The sequence below is a fragment of the Euwallacea fornicatus genome, chromosome 36 (genome assembly GCF_040115645.1).
Source record: "Euwallacea fornicatus isolate EFF26 chromosome 36, ASM4011564v1, whole genome shotgun sequence".
In the NCBI taxonomy this organism is placed as follows: Eukaryota; Metazoa; Arthropoda; class Insecta; order Coleoptera; family Curculionidae; genus Euwallacea; species Euwallacea fornicatus.
The window spans coordinates 1,175,641-1,196,183 of record NC_089576.1 but is presented as its reverse complement, the minus strand read 5'-3'; the positions used below and the strand labels follow the sequence as shown (position 1 = coordinate 1,196,183).

The 20,543-nt window shown below is 36.6% G+C and overlaps 3 protein-coding genes across 5 annotated transcripts in view; 1 reads left to right on the top strand and 2 right to left on the bottom strand.

Moving 5' to 3' along the window:
• The window catches only part of AsnRS (asparagine--tRNA ligase), a 70,188-nt gene that overhangs the window by 23,230 nt on the left and 26,415 nt on the right, over positions 1-20,543 (bottom strand). The gene's annotated exons all lie outside the window — the stretch shown is intronic.
• Positions 15-2,212, bottom strand: Pex10 (peroxin 10). The gene is made up of 3 exons (XM_066300455.1): positions 1,830-2,212; positions 497-739; positions 15-446 (listed from the first exon to the last, which is right to left on the bottom strand). Exons 1-3 carry the CDS (start codon positions 2,091-2,093, stop codon positions 108-110), a joined length of 846 nt encoding a protein of 281 aa, XP_066156552.1. The 5' UTR covers positions 2,094-2,212; the 3' UTR covers positions 15-107.
• Positions 2,409-20,543, top strand: part of scalloped (TEA domain transcription factor 1 homolog scalloped) — a 59,687-nt gene continuing 41,552 nt past the window's right edge. The window contains exons 1-2 of one of the 3 annotated variants that reach the window (XM_066300437.1): positions 2,409-2,558; positions 16,312-16,405. Coding sequence is in view for 2 of the 3 variants with exons in the window: in XM_066300436.1 (XP_066156533.1) it covers positions 3,233-3,242 (10 nt within the window). In the remaining variant the exon portion in view is untranslated. Of the gene's footprint in view, positions 2,559-2,698; positions 3,243-16,311; positions 16,406-20,543 lie in introns of those variants that run through there. The other 2 variants (XM_066300436.1, XM_066300439.1) reach the window with 2 other exon arrangements.

Below are 20,543 nucleotides of genomic sequence, written 5' to 3'. Positions count from 1 at the left end.
TCAATAGCGGTCTCCGAGGTTCTTTTCAAAGGATTTTTTGACCAACAGTTAAAAATATATTTCTTTGTTTGCATAACATTTATATACAATTTCTTATTAATTTAATTCTAAATGTAATTTCGTAAAAATATTATTCTATTTGGTTCAACTTCCATTCTGCACAGAGGACAGCTTCTCTGATAATTTAGAGAGTCGCACAAACAGTCCCAACAGAAAATATGACCACAGGGAGTGGCAGTGGGATTCTTTAACTTATCCACACACAATATACAATATTTCGATGACTCTGCTGATTTTTCCGAAACTCTTGCACTGCTTGCAGAAAGATTGTCGTTAAACAAAACTTTCTGCACCGTATTAAATAAAATATAGAACAACGTTAGTTCTCCTAGTAGTTTAAAACTGCCTGAGAAGGAATCATTCTGAAACCACTCTCTTAGCAAAACCTATATAGAGACAAATTAATATTGATTTAAAAACTACAAATTAAACTTACATATTTAATTCCTGTTAGCCTGTTTGCTATATAATAATATTTCCTATTAATGTAAAAAAGGGCGTGATGGATTCTTTGGAACATAAATTTTTCCGATTTGAAAGTCTGGATAAGCTTGAGCAGTATATCTTTTGCTTGCTGCCTCAGATTCGGAGATTGAGCAACCTGCATCTCTGCATAAATGAGAACTCTATCTAAAAGAGGCTCACCTCCAATGTAGAGTATTAGCCAGATTACTTGCGTCTGAAACAACATGGTATTCCGGAAGTAATTATTGAGATGGTTGTAAATTGTCATGAGAAACTGATATCTACAAATCTGATTATGATCTGCCTAATTGTTCAAAGGAACCACATTACACTCACGGTTGGTCAGGATTCAGGACTTGACACTCAAAGACCAATTTATACAGCAAATTGTGTCACTCACGTTGCACTCAATCGAAGCTCCAAATTTAATACATAAAGAAATAATTAGTATGTTCAGTGTGATCTGTGGTATTAAATGGGTTTAACGTGGGGATAGAATTGACAAACTATTTGCGTAAGATCAAACCTCAGGATTTAAAGTCAATGGGTTCACCGATTTTTCAAAATTTGAAAGCACTGCTTTGTTATATAAAGAAGAGTACATTTTTTTCACCATTTTGACATAAAAATTGAACTTAGCTTGATAATAAATAAAGAAATAAAACAACAAACCTTAATATTTTGAGAAAATTGTTTCTAGAGTAATTTAAGTTTGAGACTTCGCCATTTTGACAACATATTTCAACCTGTTTTATAAAGAAATTAAAGAATGAAAAAAGCCTAAAATAACTTAAGAAAATTAATTCTTTTATCAGCAGAAAATGAATCATCCTCCACCAATTTGACATGTTATTTCATCCTTAGTTAAGATAAAATAATAACACACAGTATAATATAATTTAAAAATTTAGGCTCTTTGACAAAGTTGGCATGAAATTGCATGCAGGACTAATGACAAAATATCTTAAAACTTTGTATAAGGCAAGTTCAGCTACACAGTGTATAGTTGCATAATAACTGGCGAACATTACAAAAATCTTCAAATGGGTGATTAGTAATAAAAATAATGTCTTGATTAAGTCATTTTCTATTTACCATCAAACATTTTACAAATAGATAACAGCTGATGAATTTATATTTCAATTACTTCAGGATGTTTTTTAATGATTACCCTTTGAAATAAGACTACAGGTAAATAATTATATTTTTTAATTTTTGACATAACTGATACCAATACCTGTTTCCAACCAAACACAATAAAGCACATCCTTAAGCCTTTAAACTGAATCTGTATTAATACTTACTAGTCCTGAAGGTGTTTGCTGTTCATTAGTAAATCGAATAATGCGCGTGTATTCCTCTCCCAATGTCTGAAGATTCCCCATTGAGGTCATGTAGTAATACCACACATTTGCCACAGAACGGACTAATCTCCTGATTCTGTGGTAGACAGGATTCCCAAAAAACTTCAAGAAGGAGTGTAATTTGGTTTCTAATTCATCTATGAAAGCCTCGTCTCTTTGGGTGCACCTTAAAATATCCGCCACAGAGGCCTGCTGCAAGTTCATTTTGAATTCGAGTTGGAACTATTTAACTACGGTTATTTTTAGTTTTTTTACGGTAAAACTGAATAGCAATAGTAGAATGACTATGATACAAATTAGATGTCGGATCTGTAAATAACAAACAATGAAACTTAATACATGCTTGAGTATGATTCTTTACATTGTCTACAGCAGGATTCTCTCGAATAATTTCTAGTGTTTCATATAATTGTTGGCAGAGGTCGATAGTATCAGCGCCTTTCTTTTTTTAATCATTTGGGTTGGTCAGGAGAGTGGGATGGATGACGAGAACTGGCTTCCCAAAGGCTTTGCTATGCGCGCTCGCCGTTGCGCCGTAGCGTTCGCGTTGTCTAGATTCTTTGTACCATTCCTGGCATACCACAAACAGACAAACTCTTCGTATTAACGGACCAAAATCCGTCCTAATTAGCGTGAAAGTCGCCGCAGAGGGCCCAAGATTCAATTTTGGTAAGTACCCTTTTATATAAACGTCCATTTCATACAGTGCAGACCGTGTTTTTGGGAAAATATTAACCGAAAGTCCAGCAATGTGCCTATAATTCCTACAATACTTTACATACTTGTCGTGCTTGCCGTTCGGAACTTCTGACGACTGACAACATCGGTGGATTTCGGCGAATACACTTGAATTTTGATTGTAGCGCCCGAATTTGTTTACTTAATTTGTGGGTTTCCGTGTAATTAGAAAACAGACGAATTTTTGGCAATATCCGCATTAACAATTCGTGGCCTTCATTGCAATTGCGGACGCGATTTTAATCTCAGTTCTAATGTGTCCTCAGTGCAATCGGACAATATCACAGTAGTAGTGGACATTATGGTTGTTCCTCTTTTGTTTTATTTTGTTTTTGTTTTTTAATCGCAGTTCAGTTTGCTTCTGAGTTACGTTTTAAATTCGGTCGTGATTGTGTTCGAATCATGTTCTTGAGACCATTTTGGAGAGTTCCATTAAATTAAACGGTAGTTCAGTTCGAGTGCAAAGTGCAGTGTAATATTTTCGCATAAAACCAACAAAAACAGATACAAACAGTTGGAGTGATGAGGTAGAAAAGTTACCAGAACCTGTCAAAGTGGATTACTCAACTCACTCAAACTCTTTCCGGAGCTTTGCCACCGGAGGCATGTATTTAGGTATATTTAAATTATTCGACGTTTATCCCTGCGTTATTCTCACCCAATTATTACCACTCAATGGTAAATTTACCATTGGGAAATATAATGAGCAGGCTTTGAAATAGCCCCGTCGTTCCCATGGATACCAATGTTTCAATCGAACTTTGTTCGCTTTTTCTTATTTAAGTAAGTTAGTAAGAATTTCCCAAGCTAAAATCGCATGAAATTTGAAATTAAGAGAACTCATATTTGATAATAAAAGTTTTGAACGATTTCTTACTTTCTTTCTTTAAAAACTGTCATAATTTATTATTTATTTCCTAATTACTCTTATTTATTATGTGTATCTTATTGCCATTTTACTTTATCCACATTTACATATAATCCACTCTGCACACCCTGCATGCACCTGTGATAAAATATATATTTTTTGAATCATCCGCCCTTAAATACACTAGTCGTACGTAATTGTGTCTGAAGGGTATGATTTATCGCTTTTGAATACCGTAAATACTTAGGGCTTAGGTTAGCTTTCTTTATTGCCTCAATAATGTCCTTTTCGAGTGCGGTAATAACCCTTTGAAGGCGTTATAAAGCTCCTAATATTAAAACATTAATTGCGTTTTGGTCAATAATATCTAATTTGCTGTAAGGTTATGTACATACAGGCAGTCCCAAATTTGTATCCCAGGATCTCGGGCAAAAATAAACTATATGTTCAGTGTTTTTAAGCTTAGCGTATCTTCGAATTATGAACTGTTTAATTAGCTTTTTGAACTCAAAACGATAACAAGGCTCTTTCTAAAGAGGAAAATGATTCTGTTTAAAATCTGCACTTTCTCTCGTTTCGTAATTTTCTTTGAGTTGAATATATTGAATTCAGTGTGATACCGCGGGCGTTGGTAGAGGGAAACAATCTTTATTTTCTAGTAATTTTTAGATCCGCAGCTTTTCAGAATTAGAAATAACGAATTTTGAATTATTCATTTAATTTTTTCATTTAAAATCAAAATTTGATTCAAAAGGAAAGATTTTGCACGTTAAGCCGTAGTTTTGATTAATTTTAGTCCTGTTTCCGAAATCTGTATTCAGGGAATGACATATGAATTTAGGACAAATTTTTGGGTCTTCTGTCTCTTGCCGCAGTTTCGTCAATCTATATATATATATATATAGGGTGGAGCAAATTTTGATGCCGAAACGGCAATGGTGGTATTTTGGATAATTGCTGCTTTATAACCTTTTGACCTAATCCTAAATGAAATTATTTGTTCAAAAACTACAGCCAGAACTAGTTAGCCGCGAATAGGTTTTATTCGGATTTTGAGAATAAATTTTCTGAAATCAATGTCGTTGGTCTGGGTAGGCCAGTTTCTTGGTTATTCGTGGTCAAGCAGCTGTGATGTTTAGGCCTCTTGTGTAGGATGGCAACTTCCGTATCGCAGTCCATTGCTCTATTCATCAGTTCATTTGGATGTTCTGTGGCTCCTTAGGATATCTATTCTCTTCGGATGAGCCGCGGCTACATGTTTCCATGTCGCTGATGCATATGTCAGCTGATCAAATGATCGTCTCGATGAAAGTGCTCTTGTTCTTCTTTGTCAATTTGAATTTTTTGCTAAGCATGGAATACAGCTTCACTTTTTTTTTTTAATCTATTTGCGATCAACCCTGGAGCATTATATATCTTTGTCCTTCTTGAAACTTACCACGTAGTTGTAAAATTTTGTGTAGTTTTGGGCTTTAGTGATCGTGAAAGGTGAGGGGTGTTGCTCGTAGATGGTTTCACGCTGAATAATATTCACAGAAGGAATGTTTGGGTTTTTCAACGCGCCCTTTCGGACGTTGGTCGTGTAAGGAGGCAAAAGCAGTAGCGTGCTAAATTGGAATTTTGTGTGTGCGTGTTTTTTTTAAACGTCTCCTCATAATAAGTCTCTAGTTTTACGAAAATGCGGCCTAGAACTGGATAAAACGGAATTTTACAACAGTTTTCCAGGTTTTACTAGCAAGTCATGTGTCCTTTTTCGCAACGTTTCAAGGCAACGAAAATTCCGTATCGGGAGAGTGTTCGTTTGTATGCAGGATGTTAATTAAGTATGTAGACAAGCTTTAAGGAGTGCGTGTTTCAAGAATTTTAAGATAAAAAGTTCAAATTAACATGGGTTCGCAAAAGGTAAATTCTCAAGACAGAAAATTCACCTCACATTTTAATTTTGTTTTTTGGACAGTTACACGACATTCTGATGAGGTTTTGCATATCGGGAAAGTTGATAAGGAAAATCTCGAATATTTACCCAGTATTTTGTTTACAGATATAGGGGGTCGGATACTGTAATTTAAACAGTCACGACTTTTTTTTGCAACTCACCGTGTAATTTTTTAATAAAAAAAACTTATTCTTAATTAACTTTTATCCAAAAAAGTCCTCTTTGTATTTCTCGCTAAATATAGCCAGTTTTTTCCACGGCAAATTGTGGGTTGTGTTTAAAATGATCCGAGCTACCAAACGCAGAAATGGTGGTCATGCATTTTATCTGCGAAATGGCTCACGGTGCTCAAGTTGCAAGACGAATGTATCAAGCACGATTGCACCATCTAGGGTACCTAAACATCAAAACTTTTACACGCAAAATTTTGCGAAACTGGCAACATCAAAAGAGCACAACACATATCCCAGGAAGGCCTACAACAGTCTGAATAGTTGAGATTGAAAAAGTTCTTATAAAGAAAATCGAAGAATCAGAACTAATCTGAATTTTTTTTGTCACAAAAAAAACACCAAAAGGCACCTCGCCTGGTCTTCTGACAATTGAGTGGTGTGAGATTCCCCGACTCGCTTACCTCCCTCAAACCTCGGATCTACCTCCGTTGGGGCAATGGAACTGCTCTTCCTGAGTATACGCCATTGCCTCGGAAAGGTAGTAGCTCTCTGTATGATGCACTGCAATTTTTGCAATGCAATTTTTCTTTCTTCCACCTGCCTGGCCTTTGCTATGTCTACGACAAAGGCCTCACACTTCTGTCACCTCTCATTCTTCCGCGACTAATGCGACATGTTCCGACGTCTTTTAGTTCTGATATAATATTCTTTTTTTTCAACTTTCTCACTATTATTTAATGTTTTGAATTAAACTTAAATATTTTCAATTTCTGTAAAAATCCGACAAATTTTTTAGTACAAAATTAATTTAAAAAATGTTAGCGTATTAGAGATGCTGAAGACGGTGCCATGCAGCATGTACATTCTAGGAGATATACTTTTCAATAGCACTGGGCATTCTGGGACGGAAAGATAATTAATTAAATAACATCTAACTAAAGATTGCAAATTTTAATACTTGTTACATATACAAACACATATGACATGAAAGAAAATAATTGTCTAGTTCCAGAATATTGGAAGGTTTCTCTCATAAATAAATTATCGAATGTGTTTAGATATACTCGCATTGCTCTCTAAGCTCAGTACTGATTTTCGGGTTGCATCCTGTTGTTTCTGATCAATGATTCTGCAGAGTTCGACACGTGAAATTGCGAATTCTGCGGCAATCAAGTGAACAGTAAGCATTTGTGCCAGCTCTGTCGAATGCTTTGACGACGTCGAGAAATACTGCTTCTGGATTAAGTTACTGCTGAAGCTGTCCGTGATGTTTGCAACTATCCTCATCATCTCAGGTTCTCGTAAATAGTGCTTGCGCAATCCGAATTGTGTCTCTGGGGTAATGTCTAGTCCATCCTCGCTCTACTTTAGCCTTTTTAGAGTGACCTTTTCCATGATATTTCTCATATGTGACAGAAGACTAGTTTTTGTGTAGTTTTCTGGAAGATGACGTTTGCAGGAAATATCAATTAGACTGATGTCCTTGTTTTTGACACAGCAATTTTCACCATTCTGTTCTATCTATAGATTTACTTTTAGCCACCCTGTATGTAGCCGTATCTTGATAAAATCGAACCAAGAATGCTCGTCACATAACTCTACTCCTATAAACTTTTTAATGGAATTTTTTGTTTAATTAATCGAATATTTTACATTCGTGCCGATTTTATGAAGAACAAGTTTATGGCTCATGTTTATAGGGCAGAATGAGATAGTTTTAGCCTAATTAAAAGCCTGCCTTCAAACTTGCATTCAATGATGGTAATTATTGCAGATGGCATTCGGTCTTAAAAGAAAATTGCTCGAATTTTTGCTGCAGCGCGATTATATTTACTTGTACATAATAAGAAGAGTAATTGTTATTAAAAACAGTGAGAATTCAAGGCTGTAGCGTTGTAATTTTTGATCATATCAATGTTCAATAATTCTACACTTCAAAGCACCTGTATGTTGAGCCATTATACTTGACCTGCAAGGTCGCGTTTTTGCCACTGTTTCTTCAAAAATACTTGCTGGTTTTTAATTAAAAAAAATACACCTTTGAATTTGTAAGTAACAACTTCCTGCCTATGAAATTTTCGAAATTCCGCAATAAATTCCTAAAACATGTTTCTATAATATTGTTAGGTCTAATTTAATAACATTGGCAAATTAATCTCTTGTTTGCCAACTTTCATGATAAAGACGTGAATGATGTTTGTATGATAAAATAAGAATTGGAGCCCAAATTAAAGTAATTCGTAAATTATCAGCGGCCACGTGATACAATCGGAAATTCCGATTTTTTTTTTATCTAATCGAAGCGTTCTTACGTAATGCAAGGTAAGGTTGGCAACAACGTTAATATGATGTATTGTTGCATAAGTAAATTTCCATCCGCCATTGATAAACGGAACAGTGCGGTAAAGTCACTTTACCGACGTGGAAAACTATCTTTCGTCTAGCTGAAAAAACTTCGCCGTTCATGGGTTCGTGTCGTAAAGCGGCACTTCTCGCACTTGTAGCGTTTTACAATACGCACGCATAAATCTGTAATGTCTCGGGACCGGGCGCGACATGTTGCAAAACGCGACGTGCAGAGCAGTGTTCTGCACGGTGCAAGGGCATTTGAAGGCTTCCACGTAAAAATATTGTACATTTTCTGTTACAAGTGAGTCTTACAACTAATTAACACTTTTAGGTGTCAAAAAGTGTTATGAATCGGTGAAAAAGTCTAGATATGCCGGAATTGAAGGTTCTGACATTGTTTTATGCACGCTGCCGTATGCAACGTCGATTATAATGTATGTATGTGTGTATACGTGTATTTTTGGTTCTTCGACCTTATCGTCGAACTCTTTCCTCTTAAGTGTTAGCTCAACACAATTTTGGCCCTCTGCTTCGGCAACGGTTTACATTGTTTCGGTTTCTAAACGTGTCGGAAGAGAAGCTGAATAAATTTTCGAAATCGACGGTTAAAAAAATGGCAAATTCACATTTAGTTCGCAACATTCGAAACATAAAACAGGCCATACAACACGTAAAATAAAACCGCGGGTTGTTGATAGTTTCGGGCTATTTCTGAGGTCATTTATCAGCGCGGCCAGCGCGCCCAAATGGAAACTTTCGGTGATCCGTTGTATACACCTCGGAACTGTTTTCTTTTGGATTATAAACCGACAATTAGTCCGTAGAATTGAGTGGCGAAATTTTCGATTCGCCGCCTTTTTTACCAGCAAAAGTTACTCCTGCAATTAACAGTTAATAATTCTTCAACGCGAAACCAAACCATTTTACTTACTCCAGAACATGATATCCGATGTAAACATTTTTAATAATCTAGATCATGGGGGTTTCCGATTAAAACGTTTGTCAATTGGGTTTTTAGAAGCCTCCACGATAGCCGAGCTTGCAATATTTGCCAAGAATCGCGTTCATAATTAGATGACCTATAAGTATTTTGTTAGATTTCCTATTTTTAGTGGTCCTTTTCTCTCCATCGGAATCGAGGTAATAAATTTCCTTCATGTGCTTAAGTGGTCGGCAAGGATGTAAGGAGTCGCGCTTTGACCGCAAAAAGTCGATTCTGAGGCCCGTTTTAAGTTGCTTGTGCTTGAAGAATTCTTACCTCTGATATTTGAATATCATCAGCATAAATTTACGCGAACCAACTCGATATTGCTTTTCTCAATTCTTATTATTATTTGCCCCATTTCTGAAGCAAGGCCGTCCGCACTCACAGGGTTGATAACCTGTTTTCCCTCACGGTTTAATGCAACAAGTCCCTACCACGCCACCTGAAACAAACTCCTTTCTTGTACATACAAAAGCAGGCTAAAAAGGAACGGAATAGATGCCTTTGAGAGAATTTCAGACGCAGAAACTCGCAGAAAATGCAGCCGGTGGCATTCTTCATTACAGATTTATACGGACGGCATTGCTACATCGCTCTTGAGAAGAAGAAAAAAAGGGGTGGTGCGCTAAATGAGAGTACGCGATTACCTGAAAAGGAATGGACCGAAAAAGTCGTCCTACCCAAATCGACCATTATACACAACCAGTTCGGAAAATTCATCGAAAATGTCACACCACCGCAATTTTGGGAATATAATAGTTATTGTTCAAAGCGTCATGAGTGGACGTTCCGTTTTAAACACGGCAAAAGTAACTTCATTTTTCAGGTATCTGTCAGACGCAAAGACGATTGTGTCATTGGCATAGTTTTTATTGTCACTTATGCATCATCTACCGTCTAGTGCCTTGTATGGTATGATTCTTTTCGAGACTTAAGAAAGGCTTACGATACAACGGTTCCGATGTAATACTTGACTAACTCTTTTGAAATGTAGGGAACGGTATTAAGTTAGATCACATCGGACTTGACCGACAAAAAACAGGTTGTTGCTCTAAGCGGGGGTGGAAGCGGAGTAATGCTGGGGTGCCGCAGAGTGGGGTCGTGGGTCCAGTGTTGTTCGCTTTTTGTATTAATTTAACCGAACTGGAACGTAATCAGGAAACATGTAATACGGCCAATTATGCCACAATATTGTAACAACGAGAAAAATGGAAATAAAATGAAACACGTTGGAAAATGCACGAGAGACCCTAGCACTTTCACTAATATCAAATGCAGCTAACGCCAACACGAGATACACAAATGCTCGAAATCTATATGGATATGCCAAAATTTTGTCAATGAATAGTTTTTTACGTTGAACCGAGCCTTGAACCTACTTACGACAGTTAATTTTATATCATTTTGTCAAACCCCAAACGAAGGAATCTGCATAAAAGATGATTTACAAGTATGCAAAAAATAAATTTTAATAAAAGAAATTACTGAAAACTCTTAAAAAAAATGCACAAATATAAATTTTTATATGGAATGCGCCCCCCTGGTGCATTTATTATGATCCTACAACGCCTTTCCATACTCGGGGTCAAGATGTCCAAATCTTGCTGATTAATATCATTCCCGGCCCGTTGGAGCGTTCGAAATGACCGATTTCGGTCTTGAAATTAATTCTGATTTCGGAGAACTCTTTTCTGAATCATATCCCAAGCTTGCTCAATCAGGTTGAGGTCGAGAGATCGCGCGGACCAGTCTAAAACTGGAACATTTTACTCTTCCAGGCAATTTCTAGTGATTCTAGCAACATCTGGAGAGGCACTGTCATGCATTAAAATGAAATCAAGGCCGATGATGTTTTTACATGGAAGAACAACAGGTTCTGGAACGTTCCCGGCACAGTCGTAGGCTGATAAAAAACGATTTAGGAAAACGAGATTGGTCCTACGACCAAGCGAAGTCCCTGCCCACACCATGATTGTGCCTCCCCCGTAGCCGTGAACCTCCTGTGTGCGGTCAATTCGACTTCGTGCACCTGGTGTTCTCCAAACACCTACTCTTCGAATCTGGATGGAAACCGAGTCGACACTCATCGCTAAACAAAATGCAGTCTCCACTGACCCAGTTCTCATATCGCATGTTCTTGATGCCATGCTAGTCGAGCGGCGCAATCCCCACGGTTTAGAGGTTGGCAACTCCAAGGCCTGTTGGAGACAATTACTTTCTCCCGATCTCCTCTAAATACTATCTCATGAAACAGCTACGTTATGAGCCCCATGCAAATGGTTAATTAATGGACCGCAGGCACAGTGTCATTTCTTCGAGCTTCTAATTGGACGTAATGGTCCATGGGAGAGTTGTCCGATCCAAGTATCTGTCTCGTACACTGACAGTCCCCGATAACGGGTCCAGAGGCGAGAGATAACGCTCTGGGTGGTTCCCAGGGCGTCGGCAACGGTAATTTGCAATAGCCCAGCTTTCGAGCATTCCCACAGCTCGTAACATTTCATATTCACTTAAATGTCGTCTGGGCATCTTTCAATTAATGAAAACTGAAACGAGTGAAGAAGAACGATCGATCGGCAACAAACAAAACGACTGCAGTAGAATAATTTCAAATGCTAAACTTAATGTTGTTCTTTCATATACTGTAATTTTTTTTTTTTAATACGACACTTGACAAATACCTCCTAGTTGCATGTTCGCAATAATAAACATTGCAGATATCATGATACGCGACATAGATAACTGTAAAGCAGATAGAGAGATATTTATTAATAAAAATCTTTAATATCCTGAGATCTTGAGCATGTGTGTATTTACATACATACTATCAGAAAAAAAAAAGATAAATATTGTTATTATTATTGCTCAAGTTATTTCAACAATTTCACTTTGTTCTCAAAATATTATATCCATCCATACCTACACACACAGTAATCAAATGCAGTAGCTTCCCCATCTACCTATAACGCGTTAGTCTGAGTTTATCCAGCTTTAAACTCCACTCTGGAAATAGGATCGGATTCGTTTTATTTTCTTGGCAATTATTTGTGTTTGTTGCCTTGAGTGAGTGTCTTGATATTTAGTCTAAATTTAGCACTGTCTTGTTAAACGACTTGCGGCCAATTCTGCTAATGTTATGGAACTGCTGTGGATAAATCGTAACAGGCTTATCTCCGTTATGTGTTACATATACCTGATGAAGCACTTAATTATTTGGACTTTGAAGTAGTCCCAGGATTATTGATGTAAGGATGATTTAACAGATTTTCTTTGTCAGTTTCATTAGATTTAATCGGGTTTTGATGTTTCCTTCCTTCGGGTTCTCAGCGCCTCACCTGTTCAGACGACAGTTTAAATATTTGGACCTTGAAAGGTTCTCCCATTGCTGAAAATTTTGAAGTGTTTTTTTTTTTTTTTGTAAATTAAATCGAGCTGATTCGCACCCCATGTCCATCTTAGACACGTCGTTTCAAAGCCTAGGATGGGTAACCCAAACTAACCCAATTTCTAATATGTTTCTGGTTTTTACCTTGTTCAAGAACAATTTTACCAAACAGTTTCTCTTAGAAATATTGCGTTGCAAAAAACCATTGGCGTAACATACTTGTTTTAAATTCGTTTTCCAAATTATGAGCAAATTTATGGTAAAATTTTACCTTTTTTTCCCACGGGTTGTACGTCTATCCTTGAATCACCTGCATTAAAATTACAAATTTTCAAGGTTTGAAATGATATTCAAAACTACCTCCATGCAAGACATCTTTGGCACACCATGATTGTTTTACGTGCAAAAATTTTTACTGATGAAATTAAGAGAAAAATCATTTCCTACAACGATTATTGCTACTGAATTAGAACACTGTTTCATCGAGGTACATACCACCCAAAACTCAATTAGGGCAGCATGGCTCTTTGACATGACTTCATTCAACTTTCGAAAATACAGATATGAACGAATTTAAATTTAATCCTTATGACTCTTGCACGCTGAGATATATTCAAAATTTCTGAGATATCGACGATTAAAGATTAAAAATGGCAAATGATGGGTAGATGCTTCTTTGGGTGTTTTACGAAAATGTTCGCATATTTTGGAATCATTGCTATGACATAAAATCTGACACACCTTGTAGGTAAACCCAGGATATCAAATTTGCTATATAGGAATCTTGAAAATACAAGTTGAGGCACGTCTGGAAATATACGGGGTGTGCGGATTTGGAGTGTTTTGACAGGAAAATCCCATTTCCCGGCTAGATGAAAAGCTCGGTTTATGAAAAAATATTAATGGCGAAAACCATAATTAGATATTTTTACGGTCCACGGCGCTAGAAAGCTTTTTTCAAATTTCGCCCATTTTCAAAATTCCTCATGACTTTTTTGATTACGACAATATTGAAGTAAAATAGAAACATTCTTAAGGCATTTTTTCCATGCGGTTGTAGTAGGGCGTTTAGTTATTTGCTACAGTGTGCCGTTTTGTCAAAACCCGACATAACTTTTCTATTTTAAATGAAAATCACAGGCAGCTAAGACTACAACAGAATTTACATTTTAAATCATTTTAAATTGTGTAAATATGTCTATAGTTATTTCTAAAAATAACTTAAGTATTAGACTTTTATGTTTATATTCAAGTTGGTTTTAGGATCAGCTGTCCAAGTAACATTGTTTTATATGTTTTAATTTTTGCGTTTAAGTTTTTAATATTTAGTGTTTTTGTGATGCCGATTTTTCAAGAAAAAACGATGGATAACTGTGAAAAATTTGACATTATAAAGTGCTTCATATCGTCAAACGAAAACTCACAAGCGGCCTGTGAGTATACTGCCGTACCTATTGCGAGCGACATCAACCATATAGAAGATTGTTTGAGCAATTAAGAAATAATTTACAGAATTATTGAAGCTTCAAAAAGTGTAGACCATAACACTACAACGTAAATGAAGATAACGAAATTGGAGAACTATATGTAATTGGATAAGTTTTAGGTGATACAAAAGATCGTTTATTTTTGAAAATAACTATAGACATACTTACACAGTTGAAAATGGCACAAAATGGACATTTTTTGAAGTCACAGCCGATCGTAACTTTCATTTAAAATAAAGTTATGTGGGTATTTGACAAAAACGATACGCTGTAGGAAAAAACGAAGCACGCCACTGGAATCACATCGAAAAAGCGCCTTTAGAATGTTTTTGTTTTACTTCCATATTATTCTAAACAAAGAAGTCATGGCGAATTTTAAAAATGGATGAAATTTGAAAAACGCCCTCTAGCGCCGTGGACCCTGAAGATGTCGAAATATGGTTTTCGTCATTGATATTTTCTCAGAAATAGAGCTCCTGACAAATATATGAGTTTTTTCCTAACTAGTCGGGAAATGGGATTTTCCTATAAAAACACTCCAAATCCGAACATCCTGTACATATAGTTGGAAAATTACCCCATAATTCAGAAACTAATAGAGATGTATTACGATCTTGTCGTTCCCAGAGGTCTATTATTGACATGTTAATTTGAATTTTGAAGAATGCTTAAAGGGCGCATTCAAAGAAATTGCAATACTTGGTGATTGAATTCGCTAATTGCTTTTTGCCTGAAAATTTGATTTAAATAACAAAATAGAGCAACCTAGTGCAGTCTAAGCTGTAACTTCGAATTTAGTTACCAATGCTGTACGAAATGCAGTCACTGCAATAAAGCGCTGCGGTTTGCTGAATGCGCCCATCACCCAACGAACCGAGTTTTTGTTACATTTCGATTGGTTCGAATACGAAGGCCGTTCAAGCAATCCCGTTTTCAAATTACGTCAGACCGACGCATTTTGAATAATTCGTAATGGGCGCATTCAAAGTTTGCAACGGTCGAGTTCTGCAAGACTTGAAACTTGTAATCGCTGGCTACTTTTTGTTTGAAAATTTTATCCAACAAGCAGATGTTAATTTGATCATGAGAAAATGGACCATTATCGCTTTACGTCAACGCTACAAGGCAGCTGTTGCAATAAAGCGCTGTCATTTCCGAATCCAAATCGACTGAACTTGGAAATAGAGGCATTTTTGAGGAGATTTTTCTAAACTTCGAAAGTTCGTGCATTAGCTGTATTCGAGAGGAAAACTTTTCTGACTTGAATCACTCCAATCACTGAAAAGTGTATGACGTAATATCAAAGACTCGGTAGGCTAATCACGTGGTTGTCTATTTCCGCGCGGGTGTAGCCAAAAGGGCCTTCCTCCAAAACTGTGCTTATGTTGCGAAATGCACGTTCCTTTCGTGATGCCACCTAGGGGTGACTTGTGTCATTAGTAATTAATTCAGTTTCGTGGTTAAAGGGGGTTTGCAGGGGTGAGGCTTATGCTGTATAATTTTTAACAAATATATATACAAGAAGTGAGCGTTTCTAACAGTTTTTGAATCTGCTTCTGCGAAAACTACGGTGTTCGCGCACGCACGTCTCAATCTCAATCGATACAAATATAACGTAAGTTTTCACGTTGCAGGCAACGTCATCTGTAAAATAAAATTACACTGTAACTGTCGATATATCGGTAATACTTTCCATTTTTATTGACGGCTAGATTTATCCTGCAATTTTCCATTTACTGCCGCAATAAATCGTCCGCTTCCCTTCTTTATAGACAAATACCGCTTTGGAAACCAGTTTTTGTGCAAACGTGGAGTGAGATTTTTTTCTTGTGGTTTATTTGCAAAGGCATATAAGCAAAGTACTACTTCTGTTACGCAACGTCCAGGTGCAGCCGTTTCAAGTACCCATGATCTAATTATCCGCTTCTATTATTCTTTTTTTCTTGTTTCTTGTGGGCTAGCTCGAGTTGAGTGCCTGTTTAGTTGCTATTGATTAAGTCTGTTTCGATTCGGTTTGTCATGCATTAAATGCGGAAATTTTCTATCTTCGGACAGGATATTTAGTTTTACACATAAATCTAGCTTTAAGACGTACCAGTACGCCAACCACCTGTCTTTTGCCAAGGGATTAGAAGGACACGCTTTGGGCTTTATGACGCCTCGATGAATTCATTAAAGGGCTTCCCTATATAAAATGCGTGTTTGCTTTATCAGAAATTAGCTCGAGTTTAAATGTGTCGTTTGGACTATGGTTAAGTTGGCACCATGAAAAAAGGTCGAATTTGCATAATAACGTTGCGGGCTACGTCATTGACTACTTGCGGTCTGGCGCTAACGGGACATCATCAAGTGAAGACGTTTTGTACCCGGGGACATTTCCTGTTTGGGCTGCATGATTTCAATTTTTGCTCGAATTTCCCACGATAGAAAACGCCAAACACACGTTTTGCATTGTATCTGGATGTTGATAAATGTTGATGTTTCAATAACCCCCTTTTTAGATTTGGCAACAATTCCAGGAAGTGATAAGTAGTTGCAGCGGTGCATGGTACTCTCGGGTTCTATAGGTATTAACACTAGGACTTGATTTTACTGGTAAGTTGCCTTATTAACGATTTCTAATTTGTTCAATAATGCGTCATTGGTTAACTTCATCGCTTCTTCGTGTGCAAACACAAGAGGTCTGTTAAGCTTGACACGAAATATAATAATTGTTATGCTTCGAAGTCAGCAAGACCAAAGCTCTATAACTATCCGACTGAGCGAGCAAAAAGTGACCCTGATGCACTTCGGAAAAGTAGTTTGTTCAGTTCTACTCCATTACCTATCTGAATCATCTTACACCTGTCGTATTCTTGCTTGACGGTGCAGGGCAACGAGCTCAAACGTTTAAAAAATTTCAAGTGCTTTTACACGTCATGATATTGACAAAAGCACGAAGGTCGACACGAAATCCTAAAAATCCATTCGAAGCAGTAAATATGAAGGTCCATGTATGTGTAATATAATCTAATCTGGCAACGGTCTTTCGCGTAAACGCACGAGTAAAGGAACCGATGGTTGTGAATGAAATAATTTTCTTAGTTATTTTTAGATAATTTTTCGCCGATTTTTTGTTGCGTTTTGCGCGCTTGCGCGATTTTTTTCTTGTTCTCCAAACGCACCAACCTCAATGGTTCACTGTCTGTGCATTACGAGACCAAACACGTTTCTTTCTGGTTCTCACGACGTCGTTTTGCGTACGAGAACTATTAAACTTGAACTGTCGATGAGTATCTCTAATATTTTTAGTTGGAAATATTAACTAGGAGGCGAGCTAAATCAAGAGCTAAATGGTTCAAGTTAGCTGTTTCATAATTTGTTGTGGTAGTGATTGCCAACCCGCCTTTTTATTGTTCAAATAAAAACATGCGAATCCTAAAATATAACAAAAAAATTTGATGCCGAGATCAAAATACCATATCATCTATATATGTCGAAGCGACAAGGGCTTTTGGGCAATTAAAACACCACTCTAAAACCCAAATAATAATTTTGTTTTTGTCAAATGAAGGTTACGTTGAATAAAAAAAACATTCAATAGTTAGTTAACAAGTGTGGAAAGTGACACTTTACTGCAGGCCTGATTGCAGGATGATTACAGTTGACCGAATGGCACGAAACGCAATAGAGCGCGGCAAAGCCACTTTCGCACGTGTTAGGTACAATATTTTTCTACAAGGGCGTGTGTGTGTTAATTTTATTACCTTCGGTAAGTTTACTTAAATGTTAGAACGTGGTCAAATCTTTTATGCACGAAAATTCATACCACACACGGGTTGCAAAGTGCTACTTTCAGCTAGCAAACACGCGTAATATTATTCTCTTAGTTAAGGTATATCTTTTTTTTTTCGTACTGTGGGCGATAATTTTAACCTCAAGATAATATGAAATATTTTAACATTTGCATTTTTGCACGTAAATACTAAAATATTTATTAAATTGGTGCCGTAAAACATCGGTAATGTTCCACAAATACTGCATTTGCGATATTTCCAAGAAAACAGTATTCTTTTTGATCTAAAATACAAACGATTAAAATTAAATTATATATATATATATATTTTTTTTTTACATACACCTCCATTAGGTGTTGTAGTGCTTATTGTCATTTTTCAGACTAGACCAAACAACTATTACTGAACTTTAAATTAAATCCCTTCCATAAAACATCCTAAACTTCCACTCCCTCTTTAGTCATGTTTTCTAATTATACCGTCGGTATCGACATACACGCATTAAGAATGTTCTTCACATCGAGCCATCTTCATCCTTTATGTCTCCGTAAAGGTAAGTAGTAGTCCTAAAACTACTCAAGCCTCTTCGCTGTACATGTTTCATTAGTAATGTCTCGGTTTCATCAGGAATGACTACATCTGGTATATGATCGTCATTCAAATTCTCGTCTTCCTCGACAACGGAATTATCTATTTCACTCGTGCTAGCCTTTGAAATTATCGCTGGCTTTTACACTTCAATAGAATTTTTGAGTCCGTTGCTGGTCTCTGGTCAATCTTCAATCCAGTTGGTTTGATGATGGTCACCTAACAATATCCCATGTAATAACTATGCTTCGGCAGCTGAGAATGACACTTTTTCAATCGCTTTTCTTACAAGTTGAAGTCTGATTGACCACTGGATTGTCGTCACTACTTGCTTGAAATCAATGCTGTTTTGTGTAGGTTTTCGAGAAAATGAAATCTAGCGAAAAGCTCTTTTTCGAACAACCGGAATGGCATACATATGTGAGATTGAAATTATGTTACTGACTTGGTCACCAAGGACTAGGGCATTTGTGCGCTAAAATCAGTGGCGTACTATTAGACATTATTAATCCTGTTCCCCTACAATTTGTGATGATTTCAAAAAGACGTTATGTGCAAAATCGTGTTAGAAGAGCAATGTTAAAACCACTTCCGTGGCAGCTCTCAAATATAACCAGTTATGCCGCTAATACTAACAGAACAACTCTATTCAAACCGTCGTCGATGTACGTGTATTAGGGATGTTCTTTACATATATATCCCCATGATATCACCAAATGATACCGCAAACCGTTCTGTCTCAGGTTTAACAAAGTTTTTTAAGTTAATGTTTACGGGCAAACCCTAATCTCTAAATACGGCGACATCTCTTATCACCTCTTTAAATGCTTTAAGTGCATTTCCGGATTGCAGATGGCGCCCTTGCCAATTTCCGCCCTTCTATCGCACCGCTATCGTGGTTTTAATATTACAGAAAAGTTGTTTTTATTGATTTGTAAAGCCCTTGCGTAAATAATTATCCAATAAATAATAACAGATACCTAAAATAAATAAATTGACTAAACGTACGGGTATAGAGAATTCCTGTAGGCTCAACAGGTGGTCCTCGGTAGGTCTTGCTTATCATACTGGTTTTTATTAATTGATACTAATGCTAATAATATTGTAAGCCTTTATTTTCCGTACCGTTATGCCACAGGATATTACAATCGCGCTGAGAAAATGATCAGGTTTATCCTTCTTATTAATCAACTGACATTTACTATTAATTACTATCTATATGAACATTTTCTAATACTTTTAATTGCTACCAGTGTAGATATTGTTGATAATAATTGCACGGCGTTTAAGACAATGGTGCTTTTCTACAGTTTTCAGTACAAAATTTTTGTTTAATGCCAAACTGTAACTACAGAATAGCACCAAGCAATAAAGCCCAAGTAGTCGCCTTAAAAATATCTCAAATGTCAAGCAATCGCAATGGAACAATAAAAATCTAATAATGGAACACTGCTGGCATTAAATCGAATCCCTGCATATTTTCGATTGATTTACCTTTGAATACCCTACGTTTATGAACCTGAAATAGGATGTTGAGTTAAATCAATACGTAGCAGGAAAAGCGATTTTAAGTTTTGATGCATAGAGAATTTGTCCACACTCGAGTACTTGAGTGTAGTGAAAACTGTATTAAAACACTGTTAAATTCGTGATGGTATCGCTCTTACGAACTGTTCAAGGAGTTTTAGGTTTATTTTCGGACTGTGACGCACGGTAATCTCCAGAGGAAAAGCGACAGGATTGCAGGAGAAACGTAGAACTAATGGTCTCACAGGCCCTGAAAAACTCCATCTATGATGGGTCATTGCACCAAGTTTCTAGTGCCCTAAAAAGATGGCGCCGATGATCTTTATCGACCACTTAGAGAAATGCTAAATGCCATACTTATTTAGGCATTATCTTCACCTAAAACCTTAAATTAAGTAAAACTTCTAATGAACTAGTTGGTTCGTAGTATGCAAGCCACAGTAATGCCATTAATGTTCACTAATCAAAAAAAAACTACCAGAATAATATTTTCTCACTTACTATTCACTTTCCTGTTAATTGTTATTATTAGAAATCCGGTAGTTTGTTTTAATAGTAAATGTTGACTTTATTTTTGGTTTAATTGCGTAATTACTTTAGGCGCTTTCCTAAAGTAGAAATTATCATCAGTCTTAGGAACAATATTCAATAATCAAAACGTTTCTGCATGCGCATATACGGCACCCATTTATTAAATAACCCAAGGTTTCTAAGAAAGTAGTGTAACTCCATTTGCAATGCAAAACCTGCGACAAAAAGGTGATAAAACCTTTTTAGGTAAAATGCTATTACTGCGTGTTTTGCAATATTAAATGCGATTTATTGACCTGTATAACTGTTGT